We start from the raw sequence: 27896 nt of genomic DNA, 5'->3' as shown, positions 1-27896 counted from the left end.
AATTCTTTTCTCAATTGGGTTGTCTATCAAAACTGCTGATAAACGTTTTTTCCCGGGAAAATTAGTGCAATATAGTCGTGCACGGATTCAATTCTTGCAATCCAGTTTGCGTTGAATGGACACCACACTACGGAGTTTGTTTCAAGAACAGATCGCACCAGAGAGTAGTATAATGATCAGAGGCACAGTGGATCATGAAAATCCAAGGCTACCTTGAAAATAAAACCGAGTTGTCGATTCACCTTTGCCATGATCTCATTATAGTGTGGCCTGAAGGACAGGGCTGAATTCAACGTAACACCCAACTCTCGAACCCTTGTAAGGTTTGATCAAGCATAGTATAGCTGAACATTTCCGGAACATTTTCCCTAGGGAACAAAATCACATTGCACTTCTGGATACTAACTGTCAACAGGTTAACGGAACACCACTTTAAAAAAAAGTCGACTAGTCGCTGGAGTTCGAGACAATCTACAGTATTTCTGTATGTCTTGAATAACTTGACTTCGTCTGCAAAAGACATTCGAAAATTTTCTGGCAACATTAGCGATGCGTCATTAATGTACAATGCAAAAAGGTCTTAAATTACTGCCCTGCGGAACACCTATTCAAAAAATGAGCATAATGTTGTGATCCAATCTTTGAGTAAAGTGTACGATTTACCAAATAGGACCTCAGCCATTGTACCAGAGCGGGGTCATTCCAAGTTTCTCCATCTTAGCGAGTAGGATACCGTGGTCGACGCAGTCAAATGCAGCTTTTGAATCAGTATAAACCGCATCAATTTGGGCTCCTTCGGTCATATTCTGTAGGCACGTTGCAGTGAACTGAACGAGGTTAGTAGCGGTAGAACGTTTTGGATGGTATTTGATAATTTTCGGCTTTTTTTTCAGAAACCGGAAATCATGGTGGATTGTATTCCAAAATGGCCTGTGAAATCTAGAAAGCAGAAGTTCTGACTGGATTACACAGGCCAATTGTGTTGGGCATCCTTTTTGCCAGTTTTATTGTAAAAGGGCCTCATCTACTTCAATGGCCAAAAAATCGAAATTAATTTACTTTGCTAGTTGAATTTTTATTATTTCGTCCAATTCTCAAGTTTTATAGAAAAGTCCGACGGTTTGTTTCGATTTTTCACGACGTTCTTGCTGAAACTCGTAGGTTAAAAATAAGCAATGCGCACTGCCTCTAGCGGTAATTTCGTGAAACTGCTAGGACGAACGCGAGCAATGCGAGCCAGGATCATAAAACTAATATTGTTCTATAAAAATAATTAACAATCGGTGTTTTTTTCTTTGATAAAAAGTTTCAATACTGGATCGATGTTTTAAAATTTATTTGAAGTTTTACAATAATGGGCTAAGATCCTGTAGATAAGTCTAAACAGACTGCTTCGTTGGAGACATTGGCAGTCAAATTTACATCTTTTATTAGTTTAATTATCAGGGCTAGCTGAAGTAGTTTTTTTTTTAAATCAAAGGTATATATTGTTAAAAAATAGAAGGATCTTTGAAAATTAATTTTATTTCAATCTCTGACTATTCAATGGTATATCGATGATCGAATTAATAGCACGAACCAGGATCAGTGTTTGCATAGCGCGAACCACGATCAATCACCCCATTTCTTATATTCGTAAGACAGCTAGACAATCAAAGATTTCGTTTCCATGAAATTCCATCATTAAAATTGTCGATATTGATCAAAATTCTTCAACTGATTAAAATAGGTGCCACTGCTTAAGCCGTTTCTAAGGGTCCGTTCAATAATTACGTAAGCATATTTTTTTTTTATTTTTTCAACCCCCTCCCTCCAGGTAAGACATTGTAAGATTTTTTGAAAACGAATGTGACACAAAAACTCTTCAATTGAAAGCGACGGGTCAAAACGTCACTATAACCTGATAATTGTCAATTGAAATTGACTTTGTCAGGCTCTGATCACAACCTCCCACCAGACGACTCCAACCACCCACACGTGGGCGGTGATGGGATCAATGTGCCCAGAGCAAGTTAAAACAAAACAGTAACATTTTGAAATGAATAAAGATTAGTATGAACATTACTCATCATTGACGGAAAACTTATTCTTCGCCCACATGTGTGCTGGATGGATCTCAGCATCGCACAGTGAAGCACTTAGAACATCAAATGGTCGGCGTGCGACCAGACCGATCCAAGCGCCATTTTTTTTTAAATTGAGTTTTTAACACTAGTGGATTTCAAAACTGATAAACTATCTTTCATGAAAAAACGAAATCATTTGAACCGTTTATAATGGTTTTATAACAAAATTTCCCTGCAGCAACTTGCAGGCAGGCTTCTTCCGTTCTCTTTTTTTTTTTTTTTAAACTCTAATATTTATTTAGGCCCAACCGCAAAGCATAACGGGGCCGAATATCTTTTGGAGTAGGGAAAAGCCAGCTTGAGTAGAGCCTGTATCCTGACTGCTCCTCCTCAAACAGGCATAAAAACCCTCTCATCTTTTCTCTTTTATAAATACAATTTAAAAATACATATCATTTAGACCTACGGCTAACAATAACAATAATAAATAAAGTTCTTCTCTGTATGAGTAAATATCAATTCTTAATACTATTCGTTAAGGTGTGATGGTTCCTTATATCTTTAGAAATCAAAACTTATATCTATGTTTGGTGAATCATGTCTCTCAGAAAGAAGCGATGATTCATGTGTCTTTAAAAAGATCAATAAAAGAAAAAAAAAGGAACAGAACTAGTGTGAAACTTTTTGATGGAGGTTGTGTTGGAAAAATAAGAAGAAGAAGCAAGGAGATAATCAAATTCGATACTTGATATCTCTTAAAAAGTCATAAATAGGTATTACAAGCGCTGGGTTGCGGCTAGCAAGCGCATCCCGTACTTGCATTGTAAATGTCACTTTCTGTTTTCGGAGAGAATCAATAAGCTTGGTCCTTGCTCTGTGGTACTTAGGGCATACGAAGACTATATGATCTATATCTTCGTACCCTCCACATTCGCACAGATTACTATCGACTAAGTTTATTCGATAAAGGTGTGCGTTTGCAACATAGTGATTGGACATTAGGCGCGAAATAACTCGAATGAAATCTCGAGTTAAATCTAACCCTTTGAACCAAGCTTTTGTAGACACTTTGGGCGAAATCGAGTGCATCCATCGCCCAAGATCGTCTTTATCCCATTTTTCCTGCCAGTTTGCCAGGGCCAGTTGTCGAGGCAGGTGAAAATACTCGGTATAGATGATCGGTCTATCAAATATATCTCCTTCTATGGCACTCCTATTCGCTAATAAATCAGCTTCTTCATTGCCTGGGATTGAGCAATGAGAGGGGACCCACACAAAGCAGATAATGAAAGACCGATCAACCAGCACTTCTAATATCCGTCTAATTTCCGGAAGGAAATAGGACGGGTGCTTGACCGGTTTAATCGATCGGAGAGCTTCGATAGAACTGAGGCTGTCCGAGAAGATGAAATAATTGCCTGGTGTCTTGAGCTCGATAATTCGCAGCGAATTGTGTATGGCAGCTAATTCAGCTACATATATGGAGCAAGGCTGTGCCAGTTTGCGGGATATGTGATGATCTGTGTTAAAAACGCCATATCCGGATTGTCCATCCATCACAGATCCGTCCGTGAAAAAGGAGTTCTGTACTGGGAGGTGGCCGAATTTTGCCGAAAATATTGATGGCACAACTGTTGGTTTAAGGTGTTCGGGAATTCCATGGATTTCTTGTTTCATCGTCAAATCAAATGCAACAGAAGAATTGTTGAGCGATGTTGAAATCTCACGGGATGGAGCAACAACCGAAGGGTTTATCTCCATGGTCATGAACCGCTGGTATACTGACATACAGGGTTTCTGAACAACTTCCAAACACCTCTCATAGTTCTCGATTATCATTGGGTTTGCTATCTCCGATCTGATGAGGAAACGAAGAGCCAACTCGAATAGCCTCTCTTTGAGTGGTAGTACTCCCGCAATGACCTCTAGGGACATGGTATGTGTCGATTGCATGCAGCCTAGAGCGATACGCAAACAACGGTATTGTATCCTCTCTAGCTTCAGCATGTGTGAGGCTGCGACTCCTCTGAAGCATATGCTGCCGTATTCTATTACGGGGAGAATAGTGGTTTGGTAGAGTCGTATTAAATCCTCTGGATGCGCTCCCCATGATGTTCCTGTTACCATCCGAAGAAAATTAATTCTCGGTTGGCATCTTTGCTTCAGGTAATTGGCATGTTTTTCCCATGTGCACTTAGAGTCATACCATACTCCTAGATACTTGAAGCTAGGTGACTGAGTGATGGGTATTCCGGACAGAACTAGCTCGAAGCGAGGTGGTGGTCGCTTTTTTGAAAAGACTACCATCTCCGTTTTTTCAAGCGAGAATTCGATTCCAAGACAACTGGCCCAACCGGTCAGATTATCTAGCGTATTTTGCAGGCTGTTTTTCATGTCTACAGCTAGAGTCGCCGTGACTGATACAACGCAGTCGTCAGCTAACTGGCGCATTGTACAGCCGTCCGTCAAGCATGTGTCGATGTCACTGATGTAGAAGTTGTACAACAGCGGACTCAGACAAGAGCCTTGGGGGAGACCCATGTAGCTTGTTCGTGTTATTGTTGAAGAACCGTGGTTGAAAAGTAAATGCTTTTCAGACAGCAGGTTGATCAAAAAGTTTGTTAATATAGGGGAGAATCCTCTCTGATGCAGTTTCTCGGAAAGAATTTCGATTGAAACTGAATCAAATGCGCCTGTGATATCCAGAAAAACCGAGGTCATTTGTTGTTTGCTGCCAAGAGCCATTTCCGCTTCTGTGGCTAGCAATGCCAGGCAATCGTTAGGGCCCTTGCCCCTACGGAAGCCGAACTGGGTCTCTGATAGATGGTTAGTTGTTTCTGCCCAGTTGTCAAGTCTACGCAGGATCATTTTTTCAAGCAATTTGCGTATGCATGAGAGCATCGCAATCGGCCTGTACGAGCGGTGATCTGCGGCAGGTTTGTCTGGCTTTTTGATTGCGATAATCTTAACCTGTCTCCAAGCTTCCGGAATCATATTGTTCCTGATAAGCTTATTAAACAGTTTAAGAAATCGTAGCTTGGCCGAGTCCGGCAGGTTTTTCATCAAATTAAATTTGATCCTGTCCGGTCCTGGAGCCTTGTTCTTGCAAGACGCGAGGGCAATTGAAAACTCCAACATGGTAAATTCTGATTCTTCAATAGCTGTTGTATCGCTAAATTTTTGCTGTGATGGGACAGCGTCTGGGCATACCTTTTTCGCGAAATCATAGATCCAACGTTCAGAGTATTCATTAGCCTCATTACTGTCCGACCTATTGCGCATTTTTCGAGCCGTATTCCAGAGATAGCTCATAGAAGCATCTCTGGGTAACGAGCTTATGAAATTTTGCCAGTATGATCTTTTTTTCAGTTTGTGTAGCTTAGACTGTTTTATTTCCAGCTCCCTAAACTGATCATAAAGCTCAATTGAACCACCATCCCTGAATGCTATGTATGATGCTTTTAGAGCTTTTTTCATCTCGGTGCATTCTTTGTCCCACCATTGCTTGTTGGGACGAATTTTCAACTTGTTCTCAGGGGCAGGTCTCTTCTGAGATTGCAACGCGCTATCTAGCACTAATGTTGCAAGGAAGTTGTATTCGTCGGATGAAGAAAGCTCATCCGTTGTTTTGAGACCCTGGGATATTGTGTTCGAGAATTTTTCCCAATCAATATTCCGGGTAAGATCATACTCTACTTCGACTGTGGTAGCAGAATGGAGCCTGCTCTTAATCGAAATACTGATTGGCAAATGGTCGCTACCGTGGGGATCTTGAATAATCTCCCATTTGCAGTCCAAAGCCATTGAGGAGGAACACATCGACAAGTCTAATGTGCTCTCTCGTATTGGAGGCCTTGCAATTCTCGTAGCTAACCCAGGTATGTTCAATAAGGTCATATCGAAGTCATCGAGAAAGCTTTCAATAAGAACAGCGCGGCTATCATCCCTGGGTGCGCCCCACGCCGTACCGTGAGAATTGAAATCTCCCAGGATGAGGCGTGGAGACGGAAGCAGTTCCGTTATTTGTGACAGCTGCAACCGGTTAATAACCGCTCTAGGCGGAATGTAGACTGATGCGACAGTGAGGCCCTCCCCAGCAATTGTTATATGGCAAGCAACAATTTCTATTGCATCAATTGCTGGGAGAGGAATTCGGAAGAATGGGTAGCATTTTTTGATACCAAGGAGCACTCCGCCATAAGAGTTTCCTCGGTCTAAACGGATGACATTGAAGTCTTGAACGGCAAGTGTCGTATCAGTTGACAACCATGTTTCAGATAGCGCGAAAATATCGCATTTGCTATCGTGAAGCAGGAGTTTAAATTTATCTAATTTGGGGATCAAGCTTCTACAGTTCCATTGTATGATCCTTGTTGTCGATTCGTCACTTCGGCTGTCTGATTTAGACATCGAAGGATACGAACGCGAGGAGGGGCCATTTGGTGCTTAATTGCTTACCCAACATGCAAATTGTTGGAAGCCAAGCCGAAATCATACTCTTGAGGGAATCAGATAGACCAAAAGTGGTAAATATCCATTCAACGATCATTTTGAATGAGATACGTCCATCAGTGGTCGGTATTTCAGATTCCGATGTCTGTTTTTTGGCGGAAGCAGATTGTTTTCCTGGTAGTTTGGGAAACTCTTTATCGAAATTGTTACCCTCAGGATTAAGCTTGAATCCTGGAGGTGACGGCTTAGCAATATTTTGCTTGGAAGGTGGACCACTTGGGGTATCTATATGTGTTTTCTTCTGCTCCTTTCTAGGAAGCTTGGGGGAAGATACGCTTGGTCGTTTACGCACGGCTCCACTTGACGGAAGAGGTTGATATACCTCTTCATCATCATTGGGATCGTCATGTTCCAAGCTGGAATATGGGTTTTCCTGTTGCTGTAAGGCAGTCTTAAGCATCTGTGCAAATGACTGCTTACAGCGTTGTTTTGTCGATTTTTTTAACGCTTCTGAGCGTTGTTTATATTTTGGACACGCCTCGACTTCATGTGGATCACCACCACAAAGACAGCATTTTGTCTCTTGATCGCCGCAAGCGTGGTTAATCTCGGAGATTTCACCACACTTGGAGCATTTAGGTTTCTTGTTGCAGTAGGTCTTCGTGTGCCCTAACTGCAAACAATTCGTACACGTCATGACTTTTGGAAAGAAAAGTCTCACGGGTAGTCGAAGCTTGTGGAGCTCGACAAAATCCGGGAGTACTTTTCCCTCAAAAGTCACTCTAAACGAGTCATTTGGGGAATAATTGCCCGTATTATCCTTCGAATACATTCTCCTGCATTCGAGGATTTTTATTTCAGGAAGGGATGGATTTTTAAAGCATCCAATACCTTTCACAACATCCTCTTCGGTGAGGTCAGCCTCGGTTATAACACCCTCTATTTCAACTACGCGTGCCGGTATATAAACGCGGTACTCGATATTGAAATTTGGATCCTGGACGACAGCATTTGCTTGTCGGGGATCCGAGAATGTTGCCTTGAGTCTATCCGCTTTGACCTTGTAGACCTCGGTCAAGCTCGAGTACTTTTCCTTTAGAGTTTTGCATATCTGTAAAACTCTGAGAGGCTTGTTTTTGGGTCGGAAATACACGACCCAACGTAGACCAGGTTGGTTAACCTGATACATTTTAACCCGAGTTGACTCATCTTTACTGGATGGGATAACCGGGGCAGTTTTACGGGGTCTTTTACGCTTTTTAACGACATCGAAAAAAGCGTTATTTTCATTATTCGGGATGTCAGAAAAATCCATCCCGGGCTCGTCACCTTCTGAGCAAGATGAGATGTCCGGTGGAATAGGCAATCCACCTACCGCCATAGCGGTTGTGAACTATATGCCGCTACTAATTAATATATGGAATATATTGAAATACTTATATATTTAAAGCTAAAGAGTATGACTATATATAAATAGGAGAGGAAATACGAAATCGAAATATATCTGTATGTATATATGGAAATAAAAAGATTAAAAAAAAAAAAATATATATATATATATAAAGGTTGTGTCACTTATCTTTATATGTATGTGAATCAGCAGCACTGCTTGCGCTGTCTCTTCAACTGCAGAGCGGCGACGCCGTACGCTTTCCTCCCGTCAGGGTTCCACAGCACACGCGCCAACTAACCACTACCACAGCTCCGTACTCCTCTGCTGCGAGAATCGACCTACGCTGATGCTGGACCAGCACGACACCTTTCAGCACTCGCGCCAAAACAAGCACGACTCACCACCTTCACACGCGCACGCAGCAATCGCGCCGCTTAGCACCACTACCACTGGCGCTGTTCGGCAGTTGGGGCTCCCCCACCAATAAAGACGCGTATTCGCACGCCACACAACACCAACGCTAGAAAGAAGCGAGATATTAATTTCGGTAATTCACAGAGCACTCAAGAAAAACGACTTTCCTGCTCGGCTGCCGAAAAGACTATGATCCGTTCTCTTGATTTTTGCTCAAATTTACTTCTCTACCTGCCAAACCCCTTGGAGAACTAGACTTTCTCTCACACAGAGTGAGTAATTATCCACATTTAGGCGTAGAGTATTTGAGTCGCAGAGTTCCTTTTCACTCTTAATCATCGCGTGTTAGGGGTAAAGATTTGTTTGCTCACCAGTTTAAGAGGGAGTAGTTTTCGTTAGCTTCTCCTTAACTAGAAAAGAAGTTGGCCAAATATCAAAACATGTAGGTTCACATTGAAGCCACAACCTAACCGTTTTCTAATTTAATATTACCTATAGGAAGATTCACAACTCACCATGGGTGCGTATTCTGCAGAAAGTTCGATTTTATACTGTTTTTGCCGCACCCCATTCACCGTTTTTCTTGGATTTTGGCCTAGAGCTCGTTTTTAAAAGATCCGAATTCAATAGCAACCTATTGAGAATGTCGCGGTTACAGGATATACTAGAAAACTTCCGTGAAAAAATTCGATTGGTACAGACGAAAACGTTTTTTTCCTCGCTTCTGCAGCTTCTTCAGAATGAAGTCCAAAAGAATCAAGAGCATTCTCAATTACAACGGCTTCATGAATTACTTTATGCAAAGTAGGAGTTATTGGATGCCAAGGATAAAGCCGAATGTAGAAAAAATACTTCAATTCGTCTTCAATATGTTTCTCAGAACACTCATCCATTACGTGACAGAGGTATGTTCTACGAACTATAAGGAGGGGCATCGAATGCAACAACAGAAGGCTAAAATTTTATCGATTTCAACCAGCCGTAACAAAGGTTTACTAGATACTGGATGCTCATGAGCTGTCAAAAGTTTCAGTAGGTATAACACTTCAAAATGAGACTATGCAGAACATAGTTAATAAACTTTAGCTTTTTTAGTATTTTTAGCTATTGACCAGGTTTTTACTCGATTTACTTCAATGTGCATCTGCCAAACCCTTAGAAAACTCAATTACCTCAGTTGTCTCTCAAATACCTTAGTTAAAGTTTGAGCTTCAAAATCCCGAAGCAAGCCAAATACTTCGTTTCCCCACAGACTAACAGACGTAACACTGGAATCTAGCTCCATCGCCACAAAAAACGTTCATTTCAAATTTTCATTCGAATAACAGTCATCGCGCGAAAACGTCGTCTGGAGCGCTGTCATGCAATCTCATACCTATTTTGTAGTTCCCCATTTGACACATGCAGTAACGCTGGCGCTGATGTCAAAATACATGACGCAGCGCGAATACGACAGCAGATGGTGCTAGTGTTACTAACGTAAAGTACTGGAATCATCCAAACGATGATTTTATTGAAAATTTGTTCGACGTGTTATGTCTGTTAGTCTGTGGTTTCCCCTTCTACCCCTAATTCGAGTTTAATCGTCCTTCCGTAATTTTTTTTTTATGAATTTTACCGTCCACACTTTCATGAACATGGTTTGAACAGCTGCATTATCAATGTTTCTCTTACGTAAAATAAACAATTCACCCCCCTACCCCCCCTTTGTAAGATAACGTAAGGAAATTGCACACTTTCCCTCCCCCCTATTTGCTTACGTAATTATTGAACGGCCTTTTTTCCTATATTCGAGTCTAAGCTAGATATGAATACAGTGAAGTTTCAATTATACCACGATAAAAAAAACTCGCGACGTATAGGATGAATTACCAATTCTCGTCAGTCTATGTCGATTGTCATGTTTTAAACGGTCATCCTTCTTCAGTAAGCTGCCTAATTTCATCTATTATTTTTCTAGCATACTTTCCTACTTTTTATCATATTGGAAAAATTAAAAAAAGACACAAAAAGTTCAACGGAGCTTCTAAATTTAATTGTAAAATAGCCACTTTTACAGTTCCGTTTTGGTCAAGCCATTTCTATTGTGATTTAGTTCGTCAGAAGCAGAGAGAGAAAGAAAGCTTGTAAAACCATATTCGTTTTTTTAACTCAAATAACATTTATTTGACACGGCACAATACATATATATGTTTTACGGGACCAATTATTTCTAGTGTCTTACTCTATAAAGTAACTTACAAACTAAGAGCAAATTTTTTATCCTCACTGCCGACTACGAGCTAAAATTAAATCTAATTAAAACTAACAAATTATTTCTGATCAGTAGTTTTTGTATTTTTGTATATGTATTTGCTGCGCTTCTGTACACACGATTATCGAAGGATTGATATAGACTGTACCGAAAATTATAAATACATCTTCTTTCTTGAATAAAACAAAAAATACAGAATTTTTCGGGTCATTTTATTCTGAAATATAGATAATAAGTGTTTTCTTTCCACTTTCAATTCAAGTTGGGATTATTTTTCGTAGGATACGCAAGTTCTCTAACTTTTCTTTTAACATTACTCATAAGCTTTTGCACAGTGTGTTCTCCGACCATTTTTACCACTTTGAACCAATCTTTTTTAAATTTTTCAACAGTGTCCGCTGGTTTGACATATTTCCTCAGCTTTGCCTTGGTCAAGGCCCAAAAAGTTTCAATAGGGCGAATTTCATGGCAGTTTTTTTTTTTTTTTTGTAAGATTTGGACCACTGCGACCATTATTTTGATCTTTTGTGGTATACCTCTTCTTTAGTCTAGGTACTCGTGGCAGACATATCACTATTGATGGAAGTGATCGTCGTTGTCCTATCGCACCCTTTCTCCCAATTAGGCACTGAATTTCGTATGAAATATATTACCTCATTAGAATTCGCAGACCAGACCTCAAAAGGCTCCAAAGTTCCTTTTCCAAAGGCTCTTATTCTGCGCTGTATTAGTGCACTGCAGTGGCAGAGCAAATGTTCTGCGGTTTCACATTCGAACCCGCAGAGACGACAAATTTCGTCATCTGACTGACCAATTTGTTTCAGGTGATGCTTACTTGGACAGTGTCCTGTAAACAGTCCGGTAATTGTCCTTAGTCCCTTTTTATTTAAACTAAGCAATTGCTGGCTATTCTTGACGCTTGGTTTTATAAAGCGTTTAGACTGGCGTAGCCCTACTGAGCATCTCCAGTTCTCTTGTATTGTCCTATGTTCCCAGGTTTTCAATTCTGCTTTCAAGGCGCTTGATGACACCCCACAGAACGGTTCTGGGCCAATGAAATCGGCACATGACCCCTGTCTAGCTAACGTATTGGCTTTTTCATTGCCTTCCACTCCGCAGTGACCAGTTGTTTCAGTGAAAGGATGCACTCCCATACTAGCTTAGAGGTACATGTGAAGGTTTTTAGTGCATTAAGTGCTGCTTGGCTATCAGAAAAAATGCATATGTTAGCATGCCTGTATTTCCTAGCCAAACAGACTTGTGCACATTCATAAATTGCAAATATTTCGGCCTGGAACACTGTAGGCCAACGGCCCATTGGTATCGAGATACTTATCCCAGGACCATTTATTCCTGCTCCGGTTGAATCATTCATTTTTGAGCCATCAGTGTAAAAGACGACAGAGCCTTGTCGGATGTTTGGGCCACCTTGTTCCCAAACTTCCCGTTCGGTCTCTATGATTTTGAAAGGTATTTCGAAGTTTGCTTCTGTATTCATCCAATCTTCGATACCTGGTATATGTTTGCTCAGCTGAAAATGTTTGAGGATTGCCAGCTGGCCTGTCTGATCTCCATCAGGTACTTTTTTAAGGCGTGTTAGTCTCAATGCACTTTTTTCCGCCTCTAGTTGTACTACCTGGTGGAGTGGTAATAGATGCAGAATTGCATCTAAGCTTTCGACGGAGCACTTTTCATTACTCCTGTAATTGCATTACAAATTAGCCTTTGCAACTTGCCAAGCTTGTTCTGCGTTGACCTTTCTTTTGTTTTAGGCCACCACACTAGCGAGGCATACGTTATTCTTGGTCTTATTATTGCCTGGTACAACCAATAGATCATACTTGGCCTTAGACCCCATGTTCTGCCAATAGCTTTGCTACATGCCCAGAGGGCACTCGTAGCTTTACCGATGACATATTCAATATGTGCATTCCAGCTGAGTTTCTGATCTAAAACTACTCCAAGATGTTTAGTCTCAGTGGAAAGCTGCAGTGTAGTCTCGCCCAGCTTCAGGCTCTCCAAGTTGTACCTTCTTTTCCGGGTAAAGGGAATAATGGTTGTTTTAGAGGGGTTAATGGTCAGCCCCTCTTGTCTGCACCATTCTAAAGTATAGTTTAGAGCTAACTGCATTCTCTCCGATACTGTACTGTCGAATTTTCCCCTCACAAGAATCACAACATCATCGGCGAATCCGACAACTTCGAAACCTAGCTCAGTTAGGTTTCTAAGTAGCTGGTCTACAACCAATGACCACAGCAAAGGCGATAGAACTCCACCTTGCGGGCATCCCTTAGTTGTGTTCCTTGTAAGGGTAGTATTACCCAATACTGCAGTTATCTCACGACTATTTAGCATGGTTTCAATCCATTTTGAGGTATATGTATCAAACCCATGGTGTCCCATTGCGTTCAACATTGAGTGATGGGATACATTATCAAAAGCTCCCTCTATGTCTAAGAACGCAGCGAGTGCGTTTTTCTTTTGTATCTATAGATTTCGCTATTTTTGTCGTTAGCATATGTACTGCATCCACTGTTGACATGCTGCTTCGATATGCAAACTGATACCTACTCAGCGGAGAGGTTTTTAGGTACGGTGATTTAATGTGATAGTCAATTAGTTTTTCCATAATTTTCAACATAATTGAGGTTAGACTAATTGGTCTGAAGGCTTTTGGAAGTGTTTTGGCGCGCTTCCCAGCCTTTGGTATGAAGATCACTCTCGTTTTTCTCCAGTTGGTGGGTATGTAATTAAGTGTCAGGCTGGCCCTAAATATCTCGGTTATGAATGAAATTATTACCCTTGCACACCGTTGAAGCATTATTGGTAATAATCCATCCAATCCCGGGGACTTATAGGGCTCGAATGAGTTGATTGCCCATTCCACTTTCGATTCTGTGAAGATATCGCAGGCTATGTAATGCGCATTTGTCCTAGCGATAGTCGAACCAGCACATGGCGCATTTGAGCCCTGCGTTTCTTCTTCTAGAATGGATCGTGATCCTGGGAAATGTTTCTCCATCATAACATTGAGTGTTTCAAGAGAATCGGTAGTAAAAGTACCGTCGTCCTTCTTTATTCTGCCCAAGCCATTCGTGTGATCTTTGGAAAGGGCTTTGTGTACTCTTGCAGCTGCAGGGGTGCTTTCAATTTGTTCATACATTAATCTCCATCCCCTCCTGCGTGATTTCCTAATTTCTTTATCGTATTGCGTAAGGGACTCTCTATACGCATCCCAATTTGAGGTTAACTTGGCTCTGTTGAACAACCTTCTAGTTAACTTCCTCAGTTTTTCTAGATTTTTGTTCCACCAAGGCGCGTCTTTGTTGGATACTCGCGTCTTGGTTGGACAGCTTTGGTTATAAAGGGCTGCCCTTTTGCCTCTTGCAAAAGGGCTGCCCCTTTTGCCTCTTGCAGTGTGCTATAAACTCCTGTACCTCCCTGGGAGGGGCTTCTTCTAGTTCCCCTGGGAAGTGGGCGGAGGCCACCATTATTTCTGCTTTTCCCCGTGTCGTTGGCAGTTCCACTTGCACAGCAACTATATCCCGTCCGATGAATTCTGTAATTGGCGTATAGTTGGTATTATTACTTACCAAAAGCGCTGCTCTTGGTGCATGCGCAGAATCATCATAAAGGAGCTTACCCTTATTTGTTGAAAGTCCTAAGACTTTATTTTTGTTCACCCATGGCTCTTGGACAATAGCCACGTTGATGTTCTCTTTGGTGAACCTGCGACAAAGGATTCCGCTTGCCCCTTTTGCATGATGCAGGTTCACCTGGATGAACTTAATGTTCTTGTCGTCCATCTCGGTACAGCTTTGCTCCCGGGGGCTTCTTTCGCTCCCCCTGCGTACGGTGATTATTCAAGGGTACCATTGAGTGCTTGTTTTGCTCTCCCTCAGGTGTGCTCCCTTGAACAGGCTGTTTACACCGGTTTTTGCTATCACTCGGTAGTGAAGGCAGAGCTTTTTCGGCGATTACAGCATTATTTGTGGATTCAGGCCTGGCGCTTTTGAAATTTCGACCAGCCCTGATTTTCCCCGGGTATATAATTCCGAATTTATAATTCAGTTTGTAGTTCCAATCAGCGATTTTTCTCGCTGACGCTTCGTCTACTGACAGGGTAAGCTGCACATGATTCTTGATGGGCTTGCGCTTTAACACCCTCCAAGAATCAGTGGCAATGTCGTTATGGCCTTCAACCAGCGCCAATATGGTTTCATTGTCGTTTTTCTCACTTTTGGGAAAGAAGACAGCTAAAATTTCTGGTCTCGGGATAGATTCACTATCAACAACCATCAGATCAGCTGTTTTCCATGGCTTGATACTCGGAACAATTCCTTTCAGCCAGTCTGCAGTTTCCTGGTTCTGGCACTCTATTACCATAAACCCGGACCTAAACCTGCAGTTGGTGAATTTGGGCTTGAATTGTTCCTTTCTCTTATCAACGACTATAGCCAGGATGGACTCTTCTACTAGTTCCATCATGGCTAAGGACTTCAGTGTAGGTAGGAGGCGCTTTAGGTTTACCGACCGGGCTATTTGCAGTCCCAGGGGCATTACCTCTGATCACCTCCATCCGCCTATTCACTGACTCCTTCCGAGTAGCAGTAGTAGCAGTCTTCCTTTTTGGAAGAGGATTGCTTTCACTGCAATTAGAGGAGTCGATCTGTCTCGGTCTCTTGACTGTCTGATTTTGGCTCGTTTTCGAAGGGTTAATTGCGAGAAGACGGGCCTCGTCTCTATCGTGCCCATCTTCAAGCAACTTCTTGAACCGCTTCCTTTCCGAGCCACACAGTCTTCTGGGAAATTTCTTGCCATGAAGAGCCCCTTGGACTTACGCCGACTCTTCATGGCTTTCCATCGCTGTATCCACCACAGCAGTAGATACACCATCGGAAAAGGTTTCCGAATCAACGACGTTGACCTCCGGTGAGTTCAATATCGAAGACGAGCATGATGCAACGTCTTCTAGCGAACGGCTTTGGAGTTGGTCAACTTCGTTTCCGATCTCCATATTTTCAGTCATTCTGGTAGCACTGAAATAGACAGAAACCAAAAATATTTAAAGTGGCACACATTATATTGATTGCGACACATCGAACTTTCGTTATCTGTAAAACGATTAAAGGTTATCGATTAAATATCAAAACCTAAATATCGATTCACATATATAGATCTTTAGTATCGCTCAATATGTGTATGCCCAGTATGATCGGAGTTTGTATGTGAGATTCCGTTGGCAGGCAGGGGAAACGAGCATTTATGTCCGTAAGCTATTAAAAACAATGCCCAGTGCAGACATATAGCCAAGCATATTTTTAATATTATTATCACATGCAACTCACATTATTCCACATACCTTTAATAATGTAACCTGCACACGATGAGCTTAGATGCTCAGACCTGTGGCGATTTTACAACCACGTAATGTTTCACTTTTTCTATACCACTTGCCAACGTCACTCACACACAAGCACCGCCCGTAAGCTATCAGCCGCTTGATTGTTCTTTGTTTGGGAAAGGGCGCCGCAAACAATTCTTTTTCGAGGCAAGACACAACATTAATCACTCAAATTTCTTTTTATTCGCGTACCGTGACACTTTGTTTCACTTTAATTATCACTCGCGAGAAATTTTTCCGTGATTGAACTCTTTAAATTCGGCTCTTAAATCGCGCGATTTTTTACACCGGGTTTAAAGTTTGGAAGTGTTGCCAGAAATTCATGGCAGTTTGGAGGATTCATCTCCTTTGGGACACATGTGACATTATTTGTTTTATACCACCCTAGTGCACCCTTAGAATAATGGCAGGAAGCAAGATCGGGCCAAAAGATTGGACGATTGGTATGCTTTTCTGCACAACCTTTTCTGCAAACACTCTTTCACGTAAATTTCACCATTCATTGTGTCATTCGTAATGAATGGACGAGATATTTTCCCACATTCACAAATGGCCTGCCAAACCATTACCTTCTGGCCGAATTTTTCGGTGTAAATGGCTTTCACTGGTCCAGGGACATCCTTTCCCTTCGGTGATGTATAAAATTGCGGTCCTGGCAGAGTCTTATAGTCCAGTTTTATGTAGGTTTCGTCATCCATGATAACACACCCCATTTTTTTGGTCAGAAGTTTGTCATAAAGCTTCCGAGCTCTCGGTTTCACAGATTCAGCTTGTTTTGGATTTCGTTTTGGCTGCTTCTGCTTCCGACGGGTCTGCAGACCCATTCTTCCCTTGGCACGCATGACGTTACTCGCCGAGGTTCCAAGCTTTCTCGCCACATCTCGTACTGATTCTGAAGGATGCCGCTTGTAGTATTCCTTAACCTTTTTGTCCATTGTGGGATCAACAGGCCCGGGTTTTCTACCACGTGTTGGGGCATCAGTAAATGTGCACTCTCCACATTACTTCCGCAATGCGGTTCGAACGTGTCGGAGCGACACTTATACCTTCTTCTCTGGTTAATTTTCTTATAGAAAGACTACTCACGGTGCCCCATTTGTGCACAATTAGCTTTCTTTGCTCGGGAGAAAGGCCACGCATTTTCAAAATTTCGCACTAAATGTTAGAAAAAATGACAGCATCTGTTTCTTTTGGATGTAAACAACAGGACGCAGCCAACGTTTGGTTGAATACTGCACGTTATTTGAAATGACGGTTGATCGTAAGTGTATTTATAATTATCGGAACGGTCTATACATGTTATCGTTTACTGTGTGAGCACAATAATATTAAATAAAATATAATATATATATATATATATATATATATATATATATATATATATATATATATATATATATATATATATATATATATACATATATATATATATATATATATATATATATATATATATATATATATATATATATATATATATATATATATATATATATATATATATATATATATATATATATATATATATATATATATATATATATATATATATATATATATATATATATATATATATATATATATATATATATATATATATATATATATATATATATGTATGTATATATATATATATATATATATATATATATATATATATATATATATATATATATATATATATATATATATATATATATATATATATATATATATATATATATATATATATATATATCTGATTACTATATTTGATTTATAACGTATTTTGTTGGTGTTGGAATATGCAAATAACAATAGGAGTTTTTGCATTTTAATAAACATCAAAGCATGGTTTCACATGTCATAAACTCTAATAAAAAAGCATACGGCACGTTTTGCAACAAAAACAGTTCCATTTTGTTTTGGCAACAAAAACACAGTAACATGCCGAGCTAACTGCTTACGAACAACCTGTTGGGTGTGTTAGATAAATTGAAGTTTTATTTATCCCGTATCCTCCATTAATCGTGGGTGTTTGAAGTGCATGAGTAATTTGCTTTCGCTAGTAGGAGAACTGCTCCATTATTCATCTCATTAAGCCGATATTCACGAAGAATGCACGGATTAAACACCAAATTTTCACTAAATCATTGGACAAATAAACTGAATATGCTTACGTGCTCTCATGGAATCGTTTAGCATTATATATTTAGTAAAATTAGCTACATTCATCCTGAATTTTGTGAAACAAACCATTATTCGCAAACGCCTCCATATCCATCTTAAAACTTGAATCACTGCTCAATTATTCATCTCACGACGCACAGTGGGACCAAACTGAAAAAAAGACGGACAAAATTCTTTTTCGATGTTTTAGCATATAGGTGTCTTCAGATAAGTTTTCTAATATGCAAAGTTAGTGTGAAATTCATATACAAGGTCATCAGAAATGTGATTGATAAGATCGAAGAGATTGCTGGGAAAACCATAATACCCGATCATACCCGGCCATGATTTTTCGTACACTTATAGTGTATACAACGACTGAATAAAAGATGCAAATTTTGGCTGCCACAAGGTGCCACTCATTGAGATACATTAATTGAAAAATGAGTAAAATTTAGGCTAAAAACTAATTTCCTGAGCAAACCATTCGATATACGATATTGAAGTCTTAAGAAAAGTTGTGTATCTTGATGATATCAACAACTTTGTAGATTATGTCAACTCGATTAAATGCGATTCAAACTCAAAAAACTCAATAAATAGATTTCCAGGGGGTGTTGACATAAATTTACCTATAGCTCAATGGTTTTACTATATAGACACTTAGTGTCTTCGAGAAAAATTCATAAATTTTAAAGTCCTACAACTTTGCCGAAGACCTAAATTTGATATCTTGCAACTAGATGTGGTTGCTTTCATTTTGCCTGAATACCCGCTTAATAACATTTTCAACGAATATCTTAAAATATTTAAAATCGCATATTAGAAAACTTCTTCGAAGACTCCTATATACTAAAACGTCAAAAAAGACTTTCGTCCGTCTTTTTTCAGTTTGGTCCCACTGTGCGACGCCCCCATATTCATCACACTGTTGATCATCAATGAATCACATTATCATGAATGAACGTAGCGAAAGCCCGTCGTAATAGGTTACCTGGATATCTGCTGTAGTTGTTTAAGTGCATAATTGGTAACCTAGATAACCACTGCAGTGCTGCGAATTTATGTCAATTATGTCGAAGCAATTCAACATTTTCAGTTTGATTTTTTCGTATTAACAGAAACTGAGTTGGAAACTTCTGGTTTTCTTCAACGCAGTGAAAACAGTTGAAAATACATACAGTTAAAATTTAGGAATTGTAGAAATTCATCTCATATATTTCTGTTATATCAAACTTGTTTTTGGAAATTTGAGGTGAACATTTCAAAGATTAAAGTATTCTTAGTGTATTAAGTGATTTTGTTTAGTGATCAAACTGAAAAGTGGTCCGCTAGTGATGAAAAAACTTTGGTTGGCTGCTGAACGAGTCCCGTTGTAGCCGTATAGAACAATGCGCGGATTTTCTTTTCTGAGGTAGGTGATTGAATTAAACGAGAGTGCAGATGCTCGACTACAATTTAGAGCTTTTAAGTGAGTTTTTGAGGATTCTACTTTATGAGGAATCTGTTTTCAGTTGTGTTTTCATGTTGTATGAGTTGAATATGGGTTGCGATGAATAATGGAGCAGTTCCCCTATATGAAAGTAGGGGTTCTTACTGAGTTTTTACTTACTATGAGTCCTGAGAGTTCTTACTTTGTATATGCACTCACAAATACGCATGGTTTAGGTTGTCTGTCAGTTGTGTTTTGTTTATGAATACGCGATGAAGCAATTTCGGGTAGTCGTTGTAAAGCGTAATATTGAAGTGTAATATTCCAACGTCTGAGCTCATGTGAGGCTAAGTGAGATTTCGTTTTTGAAACCACCAGAGAGACATCCTTTTTGGACGACCGTAGAAGTTGCGGTCGACCACAATCTACAAGAATATCGCAAGTTGTTAAACTTTATCGACGTTCAATTCGAAAACTTGCCATCAATCTGAATATAGCTACACTCAACACAAACGGGGAACATTTTGTTACTTTGGTGCAACTTTTTATAACTAATTGTATATTAGACCGCGCATTATACACAAAGAGAAATAATCAAACAGTAACAAAAATTATGACGGCCACACGTTTATATGTGTTTCTGCAGGAAAACATACAGCAAAGAATCGCAATACATGTGTTAGCAAAACTTCACTCGTTGCATTTGTATTGATGCAACGATCAGGTTCATTTCTGTCCCCTAATTCACACATAATAAGAATCTCACCCGTCAACCTCAAATGTCTATTTAGAAACACCACTGTTTCGTTCCCCAGTGTTTACTTGAAATGAAAATATGCAATACCGTGAGCCCAGAGTTGCGAATAACGGGATGGGCACGAGTTTTGTATCTTCAAACAGGTCCAAATGAGTTTCTATAAAGCACACCCATAGCGTGTTTTAGATAGCTTGCATGTTTGTCTTTGAAATCATCAACTTTGCATATTGTATGACGAGAAAAAATGCTGCTTGGCAACTCTTGTCATATTATTTCTTAATTCCGTATGCGTACAACAAACTAATACACTAACACCGGATGAATTGGAGATAGAAGGAACGGCTTGAGTTGCGACGACGGTTTGTCTTGCCGTGAGTTAATGTACAGCTCTAAGTAGTGCTGTACATTAACCTGCGGCAGGATTCGCCCTCGCAGCGCATGTACAACATATGCGACAGTGTTGTTTCTTGATTGGAGATGGAAAGGGAGCATTTTTCGACAGAGAAAATTTTGCATGAGGTTGAAACGTCCATTATTAGTTAGTCGTACTCCCGTAACACGTGCTAAATATGTGACGGTATGTGTTGTTACTTGACTGGAGATGAACTTTATTGCTTTTTAAGTAACAGATTTGTTACCTAAAAAGTCATTTCACGTTATTGCTAATTAAGTAATACTGAAAAACTTTGCGTGTGTTCAATCTGTCCACAATATTTTGGCAACTGAACTATCTGTTTTCTGGAAAGGAGGCGCTGCACGATTGAACTACACAGTAAAAAATTTTGAATATTACACGCGACGTACATTATTTTCTCATTCAAATTTCAGTTGATTTTGATCGTGGTTTACGATTTTGCTAGAAAATTATGTTCAATAGTTATCATTAAAATTTGCGCGGAATGCTGTATAAATAAATATTGTAGAAACTTTTGATTCCTAACGCTAAACGAATTCCGAAAGTCGATTTTAATTGGCACCCATGCGATAAACAACAATTCGAATGTTGTTCCCGACTGAACTGAGCAACGGCTTGTTTAATCAGCACTCGCGTTGCACGGTAAGCGGTATCGCTGAGGATAGCAAGAAAATAATACATCTTTGACGTTGTTCTTTCCAATTCTATCTTTTCAATATTCTCCCGCACTAATATTACGACTACAACGCAACCCGTATTGAAAGTGAGTGATTTGGGTGCTCCAAACCATTGTTTTGCTACATGATAGTCATTGATTCAGGTTACGCTCTCTCCATTGTTTTAAAAATTCACATTTTCTATTCAATAATAAAAAAGAGCATTCAAAATAATCATCTAGACCAAAAACCTTTACGCTATTTATCTTTTCACTTGAACAGGAATTTCTTCAGTAGCCAGAAGCTGAAAGAATGTTAGCCGTGAGCGTGAGCACTATTTCATTTTCCTAAAACATATTTCTCTAATGAGTTGATCAATGACAAATAGGAAATGATATCTGTTATCAGCATAGACGAGAGATAGGCTCCGAAAAGTAGGATGACATTATCAAACCGAACCAATTGTAGAAAAGCCAAATTATAATTAAACCAAATAGCAATAACGGAACGAAACCAATTGATTCGGTGTTCGGTGAACAGCTCCCAAAAGCATTCTGCACATTTCGAACCAGTCATCCTGTCGAGTACCCTGTACCTTGCTGTGCAGCAACCCTTTTAATTTGTTCACATTTCTTGTATTTGCTCATCAGCATCACCATCATCACACTATCGTATTTCGACGCAATTCAACGCGATGATAAGTTCTTTTCTTTTTCGAACGAATCCTTGAACATTGATATTCGGATCGTATGCTACCGTGTCGATGTTGCATGTCATACCTGATGGCTTTCAGCTCACACACGACTCCGGATGTGCACCGGCCAAGCAGAACTATTATGAAATCTGCTTCTTCTTTGTGCGTTGTCGTTAATTGAGGCGTGAATTGCACAAAAGCCCCAAAGGATCATACCTGCACAACGCAAAACAGAAAATGAAACGCTGCGAACTCCGTATACATAATTTCGCACATAATCGATGGGGCTTAACTTGATCCATCTAGCGATGTGTTTGAACTTTTCTTGTTCATTCCTAGCTCTAAACATTGCTGCAATTCTACTCTCAGCTAGTGCTCTTTGTTATGAATAATAAATAAGTTTTGAGGGTGGTTTATTATGCTTTCAAGGATTTCACAATCTTCCGCGGTGAGAAAGATTGGAACGATAATGTCGCCCATGTGATATCCTCTCGTATCCGATTTCGAAAAGCGTTTCTGACTGAAAGAGAGTCGTACGTGAAAATTATATGTAAACGCAGGTAAATTTTCGTTATTGAGCTGAACAAGTGTCACTGCAAGGGTAAAATAATTGCGCGAGCTTTACCATGTAAAACCGTACATCAATTGTGATAATCCAAACCTTTACAAGACCTCTCGCGGATGCAAGTAGGATTGATACATTTTTATCAACATTTACTACCTCGATGACATGGTAAATGTAAAACATGAAACACAATTCATCAATGGCGATTTTTGTAAAAAATATCCGTCACCGAATTTCAGAACATCCGTAGAACCATGATGTACTCCAGCACGGGCCACCTTTATCTGCGGGGCCGGGCCAAATGATAAAGTACCGCTAGGAAAATTTTCGGAGGTAATTTGTCGACATCATCAAAGTTTCTTTCGCACTTCGCGCACATTCCGCTGGGTCCCATATGGTGCCAGCGTCAAACTTTTCCGCCACGTATTTTGAAGTGCTTCGATGTTTTCTGTTCGCGCTCGTGATTATGACGGTGACGACGACGACGATGATGATCCTGATGATGATGATGGACTGTAAAAGTCTCTTGGCAGTATAAACTGTTAGGCGGCTTTCACACATTGCCCAGGCAAAATATTGAAAACTTTTCTCTCCGCCCATTAAACGAATCCCCTGGGAAATTTTGATCGTCACAATTTTGAAGTTATCGCCAATCTAATTGAGGCCCGAGTTTCTCTGGCGCCGATGAAATATGGCCCCGCTCGGTTTAGAGCTGCATTTGGCTGTCCCGCTAACATTTCCCAGGGACCGCTTTCGCACTTTGACACCGGAAAATTTATGGCCATGTGATAGGGATTTTTCCAAAGCATGTATGAGCATTTCATGTGCCCGATTTGCATAAAGATTGCTCCTCCGAGATAAGTTATTAACACATATGCTTCGGTAAAATCCATGTTATGCACCGAAAAAATATGACCGTAAATTTCTAGTAACAATTTACGAAATGCAAATAATAGGCTATAAATTTGAAAGCTATCTATTCGCTGAAATCAACTGATTTATCAGGTGGCAGCTGGACGAAATCTAGCAACAAACAAGTAAGAGACAAAACAGTACGCTTCCATTTTCTATGACATTCTATTTCCGGTTCACGGTTCGGGCTGTACACATTCGTGGACGAGGTGAAGAAAGTAGTGAAAGATCTGTAGAACTGCAAAGCAGCTGGTAAGGACGGCATTCCAGCCGAACTCTTCAAAGTCGGGAGCGAACAGCTGTATCGTGCTTTACAGCGGATCATGCTGATAGTGTAGTCTGATGAAAAATTACCGTCGGATTGATCGGACATATGTACCTACAAGATAGGCCACTGCCTGGACTGTAGTAATTATCGGGGCATAACCCTTCTCAACACCGTTTACGAACTTCTCTCCCGTATTCTGTTCCATAGACTGAGGCCTTTGTCGGAGACCTTTATTGGCGATTACCAAAGTGGGGAAGCACTCCAATACGGACCAAATGTTCACCCTGCGGCAGAACTTCGATAAATTTCGAGAGTTCAACTCACAATCTCACCATTTGGTTATTGACTTCAGGGCAGCGTACGATACAGTTAATAGAAATGAGTTATGGTGAATTATGCTCGAACATGGTTTTCCAACAAAACTAATTGAGCGTATCACGTGCCACCCTTGAAGGCTCTACCTACATAATGCGTCAGGATAGCCGGTGAAATATCGGACTCCTTCGTGTCGTTAGATGGCTTTAAGCAAGGAGACAGCCTGTCGAACTTATTGTTCAACATCGCATTGGAGGGTGCTACACGGAGGGCTGGCATGCAAAAAAGCGGCACCATCATTACGAAGTCTCACATGCTTCTAGGTTTTGCAGACGATATCGACATTATTGGTATCAACCGTAGAGCTGTGGAAGAGACCTTCGGACCTCTCAGGAGGAAAGCTGCGAGAGTAGGGCTCATCATTAACTCTGCCAAAACGAAATACACTAAAGTCGCTTTTTACGGTTCGTTTGAGCGGTGTGACGTCTCCAGCAAAGTTGTAGATAGTAGTTTTGTTTGTCAAAAAAATATACACTCCAAAAACAAATTATTAATATTTTGAAAAAAAAAAATTAAAAGAAAATTAAAAAATCATTACCCAAAACAGCCCATTAAAAAAACTGTTTTTTTTTCATAAAAACAACGAAAGATTACCTGAGCAACGAAACCGGCCATGGAGAAATCAGAAAAAAAGTTATATATTTCTTCAAATTCATTTTTTTTCCACAGGATACATTTATTTTGGAAGAACAAAGTTATTATTTACAACTTTGCCAGATACATTATGCCAATCAAATAAACCGTTTTCACTGTAGAAATATTCTTAATTCCGCATAGAGTGCTCTATTGGAAATTAAAAATATGTCTACAGTCGAAACGGTTTGTTTGATTGGCATAGTGTCTTCGGCAAAGTTGTAGATAATATTTTGTCCTTAAAAAATATGTCTTTTGAAAAAAATAATTGAAAATATTTTTTTATAATTTTAATATAATTTATTTTCAAAAAATGTGAATTTGTATTTCTTGATTTCTAAATGATCGGACTGGTTTCATTGTTTTGGTATCTTTTGTAGGTTTTATAATAAATAATATATTTAAAAAAAAATTAACTCTTTTGAATAAGTAAATTTTAATTTTTCTACTAACTTTTTTTTTGAATAAATAATTTTTTTATGTGTAATTTTTTTGAGAAGACAGAATTATTATCTACAACTATGTTGAAGACGTCACACCAATCAAACGAACCGAAGTGCTTTCTTTATTTTATCCTAATTTTCACAATATTATGAACCACCCTATGCCGAATAAATGAACCACCCTAATGAAACATAATGTATTTAATGCTAGTTATAGTGTATATCATTATACAGGCTATTTCGAGAAACTAGTGATCAATTTCAAAAGATAAATTCTAAACATTTTGAACTCCGCCTTCCACAATTGAAAAAAACGACTAAGTCCCAGGGAGTAGATTTTAGCAAAAAAATTTTTTTTCAACTGACACCAACTCTCGACGTTTCGTGCGTTATTAAGTCATTTGGCATCAAAAAAAAAAAATTCGAAAACCGAAATTTCACGTACTTATTTTACTTTTACTTTACTTTGTTGGCTAACGGACCGTTCACCGGTCTAGGGCCGAACGAATTATAGATGTCCAGCTTCTTCTGTCTTGGGCAGCCGTTCTCCAGTCTCCCCGTACACCAGCAGATCGTGCATCTTCTTCCACCGCGCACATCCACCGCGTGCGAGGCCTACCACGGAGTCGACGGCCTCTTCCTGGTTCTCTACTGAAGATAGTTTTGGCGGCTCTCTCGTCAGGCATCCTGGCTACATGTCCAGCCCACTGAAGCCTGCCCCGTTGTATTACCTTCACTATATCAGCATGTTTGTATACCTGGTACAACTCATGCGTCTGTGCCACATTCTATCTTCTAGTTTACCGCCAAGTATCGATCGCAGAACTTTACGCTCAAAAACTCCGAGCACTCGTCGATCAGCTTCCTTCAGCGTCCATGCTTCATGTCCATAAACGGGCCACCGGGAGTATCAGCATCCTATATAGCGCTAGTTTTGTGCGAGTTTGCAAACTACGGGACCTTAGCTGGTTACGCAGTCCGTAGAAAGCCCTGTTCGCAGTTGCAACTCGTCGTTTCACTCCACAGCTCATATCGTTGTCACATGTCACAAGCGTACCAAGATAAACGAATTCGTCAACCACTTCAAATCGTTCCCCATCTATCTCCACCTCAGCACCAACACCACGGGGACTCCCACGCTCTCTGCCAGCTACCATGTACTTCGTTTTGGCAGAGTTAATGACAAGCCCCAATCTCGCTGCTTCCCTCTTAAAAGGTACGAAGGCCTCCTCCACGGCCTTACGTTTGATACCAATCGATGTCGTCCGCGAAACCAAGAAGCATGTGAGATTTCGTGATGATCGTACCGTTTCTTTCGACGTTTGCTCTTCGTACTGCACCCTCAAGAGCGATGTTGAAAAGTAAGTTGGAGAACGCATCTCCCTGCTTCAGTCCATCCAGCCTTATGAACGCGGCTGATGTCTCGCCAGCTATCCGCACGCACGATTTTAATCCCTCTAGCGTCATACGACTCAGCTTAATTAGTTTCTAAGGGAAACCGTGAGCGAGCATGATCTGCCACAGCTCGTTTCTTTTCACTGAGTCGTATGCCGTCCTGAAGTCCACAAACAGATGGTGAGTCGGTAAGTTGTACTCCCGGAACTTATCGAGGATCTGTCGCAGGGTGAAGATTTGATCCGTCGTGGAACGCCCCTGTCGAAAACCAGCCAGGTATTCTGAAGAACAGGATACTGGAGAGCACTTTATATGCAGAGTTGAGCAACGTTATGCCTCGATAGTTGCTACAATCCAATCGATGGCCCTTCTTATAGATAGATGTGATATGAGGCCTTTCAACCAGTCGTTCGGCATTTGTTCATCCACCCAGATCCTTAGTATCATCTGATGGATCGCATAGTACAGCCGCTCGCTTCCCGCTTTTAGAAGTTCGGCCGGGATACCGTCCTTCCCAGCGGCCTTGCCGTTTTTCAGCTTACTAATTGCCTTTTTCACCTCCTTCTGTGTTGGTGGCTCCACAGCTTGTTCGTCACTCATAATCGTCATCCTGTTCCTGCTGTGCTCATCCGGCTCCTCACCGTTCAATAGCGCCTGAAAATGCTCCTTCCACCTGGCTGCAACCGTCGGTTTATCAGTAAGCAAGTTGCCGTCCTTGTAATTACACATGACCGGCACAGGGAAATTTCTGCTTCTGACTCTGTTGACAGTTCTATACACAGTTCTATCTCCGCACGTCGTTTTCAGCATAGCTGTCCTCTCCGCTGGCGAGCACCTGCTCCTCGTACTCGCGCTTCTTCCGACGGTGGGTTCTATTTTCGGCAGCTCTTGCCACCCTGTACCTCTCTCTGTTCTGATGCGTAGTCGCAGTGAGCATGCGGCTCCTGACACGGTTCTTCTCATCTATCGCTCTCTGGCACTCAGCATCGAACCAGCCGTTAGGCTGTCTTCCACGCGTCGTACCTACCACCTCTCTCGCAATCGTTTCGATGGCGCCGTGGATACTGTTCCACAGTCCATTTATGTTTCCCACTCCTTCCTCCTGCTGTTCTGCGATCCGTTGATCCAGCTCTCTGGCGTACTCTGCTGCCACGCCATCAGCTTTCAACCGTTGAATGTTGAAACGCGTCGTCCTCTCTGTGCGAGATTTCAGCACGCTC

General features: G+C 40.5%; 1 protein-coding gene across 1 annotated transcript; it reads right to left on the bottom strand.

Moving 5' to 3' along the window:
• Positions 1 to 14365: 14365 nt before the first annotated feature.
• LOC129719551 (uncharacterized) lies at positions 14366 to 15139 on the bottom strand. Its single transcript, XM_055670945.1, has one exon. It carries the CDS (start codon positions 15137 to 15139, stop codon positions 14366 to 14368), a length of 774 nt encoding a protein of 257 aa, XP_055526920.1.
• Positions 15140 to 27896: the final 12757 nt, after the last annotated feature.

The sequence above is a fragment of the Wyeomyia smithii genome, chromosome 2 (genome assembly GCF_029784165.1).
Source record: "Wyeomyia smithii strain HCP4-BCI-WySm-NY-G18 chromosome 2, ASM2978416v1, whole genome shotgun sequence".
Classification (NCBI taxonomy): domain Eukaryota; kingdom Metazoa; phylum Arthropoda; class Insecta; order Diptera; family Culicidae; genus Wyeomyia; species Wyeomyia smithii.
Note: the sequence above shows the minus strand (reverse complement) of the source record. Positions and strands in the feature narration are given on the sequence as shown.

Bases quoted from the DNA above. Each gene is read 5' to 3' on its own strand.
- LOC129719551 (XM_055670945.1), bottom strand. From the start codon at position 15,139: ATGCCCCTGGGACTGCAAATAGCCCGGTCGGTAAACCTAAAGCGCCTC.